Source organism: Austrofundulus limnaeus, unplaced genomic scaffold (assembly GCF_001266775.1).
Source record: "Austrofundulus limnaeus strain Quisiro unplaced genomic scaffold, Austrofundulus_limnaeus-1.0 Scaffold112, whole genome shotgun sequence".
Lineage (NCBI taxonomy): Eukaryota > Metazoa > Chordata > Actinopteri > Cyprinodontiformes > Rivulidae > Austrofundulus > Austrofundulus limnaeus.
In genome coordinates, this window is record NW_013952514.1 from 1,088,056 (window position 1) to 1,093,878 (window position 5,823).

A 5,823-nucleotide genomic window follows, 5' to 3' on the forward strand; every position below is an offset into this window, starting at 1 on the left:
CACACACACACACACACACACACACACACACACACACACACACACACACACACACACACACACACAAACAAAAATCCACACATACACACTGTTAGCAGCCTGTGGAGGCGATAAGATAGAATTGATGGTGGCTCCAGAAATAGATTCTCGAGCATCATCACCTCAACCAGTCAGGCCTTATGACTACAACCCCCCTTCCTTTCTACGTGTCTGTCTCTCTTCCCTTTCTCGTTTATCCTCACTCTCCTTTTCACTCATGCTCTGCTTGTCTCATGAGACGGTGACTCACAGTCATTCTGACTGCACGAATCCCAAATTGAAGAGATGCAGGAGTATGAGAGCAGCGAGGGCAACAGACACCTAATTAGATCACGGTTTTGAACACAGTTTTCTATAGTATGAGACACTTAGTTGTGACTTAATGCTACTGTGTTTTAAAGATAAAATCATACTAAAAACATGAAGTTAATAAAGTATATGTGGCAGTTTGTGTAATCTTTATAAATCAGGTCAAAGCTGCTAATTATGGAACAGGATTTCAACAATTAGTTTTTTTTAATAAACTGATAGGCTTAAATAATTGTGTGACCTCAGAACTCAGCTTGTCTGAGAACAGTTTCTCCAACTTTTAGTGTTCAGACTTATACATGATGCTTGGCTGCTTGAAAATATATAAAATTTATCAAAGTGTTCTCTTTATTGTTCACCTACTCACAATAATGTACGAGATATACTATACTAGAAGAACTATAGATATTTATGCACTTTTTATTATTATTTTCCCCTCAAATATGGAGATTGTTCAAGTGTGAGTTGTTTTTTAAATAAGGGGCAGATATGAGACTTTTTTATTCTTTCTGCATCCTTTTCATTCAATAATTGATTTACTTAAAACAAACTGTGTTGCTTTTTATGAAATAAATAAATAAACAAATAAATACATTTCATTTTATGTTCCCTTCTTTCTTTGCAAGAAGGGCCAGAAATCTTAAGATTCTTTTCTTCTTCTGCTACCTTTCATTTAATTAGATTTTTTGTTGTATGTTGAATTTATGTTGTTTTGTTTTAAATGAATAAACTTTATAATAAAAATACAAATAATAAAAAATGATCTCTGTTTATAGATGTCATGTTAGAAAAAAATCCTAACAAAACAAACAAACCAATAAAGGAAACGCTGCACCCATCTATGTCAGTTCTGCTCTTTTGTTAGTCACTTGGTCAGTGAATGTGGGTTTTTGGCTAATTTTGAGGAGGATCTAAATCTGGCAACTTTATAGACCTGCGTAAAAAATAAAGCCATCACAACAACAATCAATAACCCTTCCTACAAAAATAGACCCTAAAACTTCGGCACACTTGACTGATTTGTAAAGTTTTATTTTCTGGTGACAGATACATACAAATAAACAAAATAAATAAATATGTATTTCACAGTTTGACTACAGCGTAGGCGCTTACAGCATGTAATATTAGTTTTCATTTTGATTTTTAGTAATTATGCATTCAGACAAAACAAAGGAGACCAGACTCTGCCCAGCCTTTTTATGCACAAAAAACAATATCCATCAGCTTGAGTTAATGTATGGGCTGTGGCAACCTCTGCAGGAAGGATCAGATGAAAGAAAAAACAAACAAACAAAAAATCTAACAAAAAATAACATTTTGAGCTACTGTACAAAATCGTCTTTAGAATTTCTAGCTTCACTGAGAACATTTACTGAAACAACGAAAGCAGCACCGGAAGTAACACATTTTTAAAATGTAAAATTAAGATTTATAACTTTTATTTAATCTTTTAAACCTTTAACATATAAATTATGGTCTCTTTTAATGCAAACATCCACATGATGTTCCAGAAAAGTCCCACTCCCACTGTTCTATAGGATCTCTTGTAGGCCATTATTTTTTCGATCGTATCACTTGAGAAAAAAATAAATAAATAAAAGAAGAAGTCATACTTTCTCTTTACTAATCCTGCTCTTTTTTCTATTCAAGTGTTCTTTACAGTGGGGAAAATAAGTATTTAGTCAGTCACCAATTGTGCAAGTTCTCCCACTTAAAAAGATGAGAGAGGCCTGTAATTGACATCATAGGTAGACCTCAACTATGAGAGACAAAATGTGAAAAAAAATTTGAGAAAATCATTTTGTCTGACTTTTAAAGAATTTTTTTGCAAATAATGGTGGAAAATAAGTATTTGGTCAATAACAAAAGTTCATCTCAATACTTTGTTGTATATCCTTTGTTGGCAATGACAGAGGTCAAACGTTTTCTGTAAGTCTTCACAAGGTTGGCACACACTGTTGCTGGTATGTTGGCCCATTCCTCCATGCAGATCTCCTCTAGAGCAGTGATGTTTTGGGGCTGTCGGCGGGCAACACGGACTTTCAACTCCCTCCAAAGGTTTTCGATGGGGTTGAGATCGGGAGACTGGCTAGGCCACTCCAGGACTTTGAAATGTTTCTTACGAAGCCACTCCTTTGTTGCCCTGGCAGTGTGCTTGGGATCATTGTCATGCTGAAAGACCCAGCCACGTTTCATCTTCATTGCCCTTGCTGATGGAAGGAGGTTTGAACCCAAAATCTCACAATACATGGCCCCATTCATTCTTTCATGTACACGGACCAGTCGTCCTGGTCCCTTTGCAGAGAAACAGCCCCAAAGCATGATGTTGCCACCCCCATGCTTCACAGTTGGTATGGTGTTCTTTGGATGCAACTCCGCATTCACTTTCCTCAAAACACGATGAGTTGTGTTTTTACCAAATAGTTCTACTTTGGTTTCATCTGACCATATGACATTCTCCCAATACTCTTCTGGAACATCCAAATGCTCTCTAGCAAACTTCAGACGTGCCTGGATATGGACTGGCTTAAGCAGGGGGACACGTCTGGCACTGCAAGATCTGAGTCCCTGGCGTCGTAGTGTATTGCTGATGGTAGCCTTTGTAACATTGGTCCCAGCTTTCTGCAGGTCATTCACTAGATCCCCCCTTGTGGTTCTGGGATTTTTCCTCACCGTTCTTGTGATCATTTTGACCCCACGGGCTGAGATCTTGCGTGGAGCCCCAGATCGAGGGAGATTAGTAGTGGTCTTGTATGTCTTCCATTTTCTGATTATCGCTCCCACAGTAGATTTCTTCACACCAAGCTGCTTGCCTATTGCAGATTCAGTCTTCCCAGCCTGGTGCAGGTCTACAATTCGGTTTCTGGTGTCCTCCGACAGCTCTTTCGTCTTCACCATAGTGGAGTTTGGAGTGTGACTGTTTGAGGTTGTGGGCAGGTGTCTTTTATACTGTTAACGACTTCAAACAGGTGCCATTAATACAGGTAATGAGTGGGGGAAAGAGGAGCCTCTTAAAAAAGAAGTTACAGGTCTGTGACAGCCAGAAATCTTGCTTGTTTGTAGGTGACCAAATACTTATTTTCCACCATTATTTGCAAAAAAATTCTTTAAAAGTCAGACAAAATGATTTTCTCAAAATTTTTTCACATTTTGTCTCTCATAGTGAGGTCTACCTATGAAGTCAATTACAGGCCTCTCTCATCTTTTTAAGTGGGAGAACTTGCACAATTGGTGACTGACTAAATACTTATTTTCCCCACTGTATGTTTCAGTTTGCGGTGGCATCAGTTCAGCTGTATGAGTCCTTGTTTTCCAGCTCGGCTCCACTGTCCGCCTCATCACTGCCCCCCCTCACCTCTTCGTTCACTTTGCTCTCTTCTTCTTCTTTTGCTGTCTCTGGCTCGTTTGCAGTTTCCTCTTTTGTTGTTATCTCATCGTCCTGCTGGTTAGTGTTGCCCCTGCTACCATCGTCACTTTCTTTTTTCTCGTTATCTGACTGAGTTTTCTCTTGGCCGCTGCTGTTTTCTGTCTCTTTTTGTTCCTCCCCCGACTCGGCATCGTTAACAAGCTCACTGCTGCCTTCCTCCCTGTTACCACTGCCTTCCTCTTGTTTATCTTCATCTTTATTATTATTGTCCTGCTCTTTCTCCGTCTCAGAGGATGCATTGGGTTCGTCCTCACTCTCTTTATTGCCCTGGGCTTTATCACTGCTGCTGTTAGATTCCTGCTCCTCACTGTTAACCTCGTCCTTACTCTCCTCCGTGACCTCCACTTTTACTTCTTCCTTAACGTCCTGCTCATTTTCTGCTGTTGCTCCCCTTTCTTTTTCATCCTTTTGCTCTTCGGCTTCCTTCATCTCTTCGCCATCTATCTCCACATTTGTGTCTTGGTTTTCCTCTTTGCACTCCTGGCAGGCAGACACATTTTCTTCAGAGAAGTCTTCACAGGCTTCCACTTTCACGTCTGTCTTTTCATCGTTTTCTGTTGTGGCCTTTTGTTCACCATCAACATCAGAGTTCTACCAAGAAAAAAAAATAACACAAAATGCTTGAACAGGTAGTATGATCATTGTCACTTGCTGGAACATAAAAAACGGCATAAATAAGAGATTAAAGGAGAGTGTTATCACTGTCAGTGCTGGCAGTACTGTTTACCTCTTCAGCTTTCTGCTCTTGTGAAGGTTCACCATCTGTGTTGTCATCATCAACCTTTGGCTCATCTGAAAACAGAAGGTTCAGTCAAATAAATGGCTGAGGCTGTTTTTTTTTTTTACAGAAAAGATGGGTGTTTCTTTAAAAGCAATATAGAACAAATTCTCCATTTCTCTGCTTGAGGATATCAATACCTTTTAAACCCAGAGAGAAAAAAAAAACTTTTACAACTCTGTCATTTTATTTGTGCTCACTTGTGGCTGAGAATGACTTTTTTTTCACCAGTGTCCAACAAGATGATGACCTTGCTATGTTCTGTACAATCTGCAAACTTGGAAGCAACAGGATCCTGTTTTATAAAAGCTGCCATGCTGTACTTTGGATACCCACCTTTAAGACTCGCGTCACAAAATAACTTATTTGAGCTACACTTGTTATAAATATCAATATTTGAGTGCATAGCAGCAAAATAAAAAAAAATACATCAATCAACAAGACCTGGGAAAAAAATAATCCACTTTGATTTTCAACAGCAAAGTCCTGCTTAGTACCTGAAAATGTCTGGACTTAAAAATTGTATAGGAACTGATCTACAGGGAATGTTGATGCCATTCTAGCTCTAACTTCTGGGCTCACATCAGAGGTCTATAAATATGAGGGGTGGGAATCTTTTACTATCTCACAGTTCGATTCTGATTTTTAGGGCCACGACATAACTCAAAATCGATTTTTCATTCAAAACTGATAATGTCAGTCCATTTGTCGTGTTCCCAAAGTGCTTCTTCTTCATTGTGCAGACCTTGCACACATTGAAGCTCATGTCAAACAAGGACTCCTTCGGTATAAAAAAAAAAAAAAAAAAGAATGAGCTCAAATATTTGCCTTCAATGAAGATGGGATCGGTTGAACCACTTTTCCCTCCATTTTTTTAGTTTCCTTTTTGTTTTGGTGCTTTCAGCATATGCAGATGCCTCTGCAACTATTTTGAGAAATTTGTTGCACATTTTTTTAACATGTTCAAAACAGAAATGACAAGCATGCACATGCACGCGAGCATTTCTGAAAGAAAATTGACAATCCCCACAAACATTAAAAGGGCACCTATTATGCAAAACTCACTTTTTTTCATGTTTTTAAACTTACTTTTGGGTCTCTACTGCTTAGAGAAGCAGTCCAAACACCAAAAAAATGCACCCAGCCGTTTTTTAGCTGTAATTGCATGTATTTTTAGGTATCTGGAAACATGGTATTTCTCAAAGCACGTTATTCTGCCGTCACAATAACCAGTGGCGCCTGCAGTTGTATGGCTGAATGCACTGTGCGT

At 38.7% G+C, this 5,823-nt stretch overlaps 1 protein-coding gene across 1 annotated transcript in view; it reads right to left on the reverse strand.

Annotated features, from left to right (window-relative positions):
- Positions 1-1,366: 1,366 nt before the first annotated feature.
- The window catches only part of LOC106521608 (doublecortin domain-containing protein 2), a 34,914-nt gene continuing 30,457 nt past the window's right edge, over positions 1,367-5,823 (reverse strand). The window contains exons 8-10 of the mRNA XM_014014254.1: positions 4,503-4,567; positions 3,611-4,366; positions 1,367-2,005 (exon numbers count right to left, since the gene is read on the reverse strand). Of these exons, the coding sequence (XP_013869708.1) occupies positions 3,638-4,366; positions 4,503-4,567 (794 nt within the window). The 3' untranslated portion in view covers positions 1,367-2,005; positions 3,611-3,637. The remainder of the gene's footprint in view (positions 2,006-3,610; positions 4,367-4,502; positions 4,568-5,823) is intronic.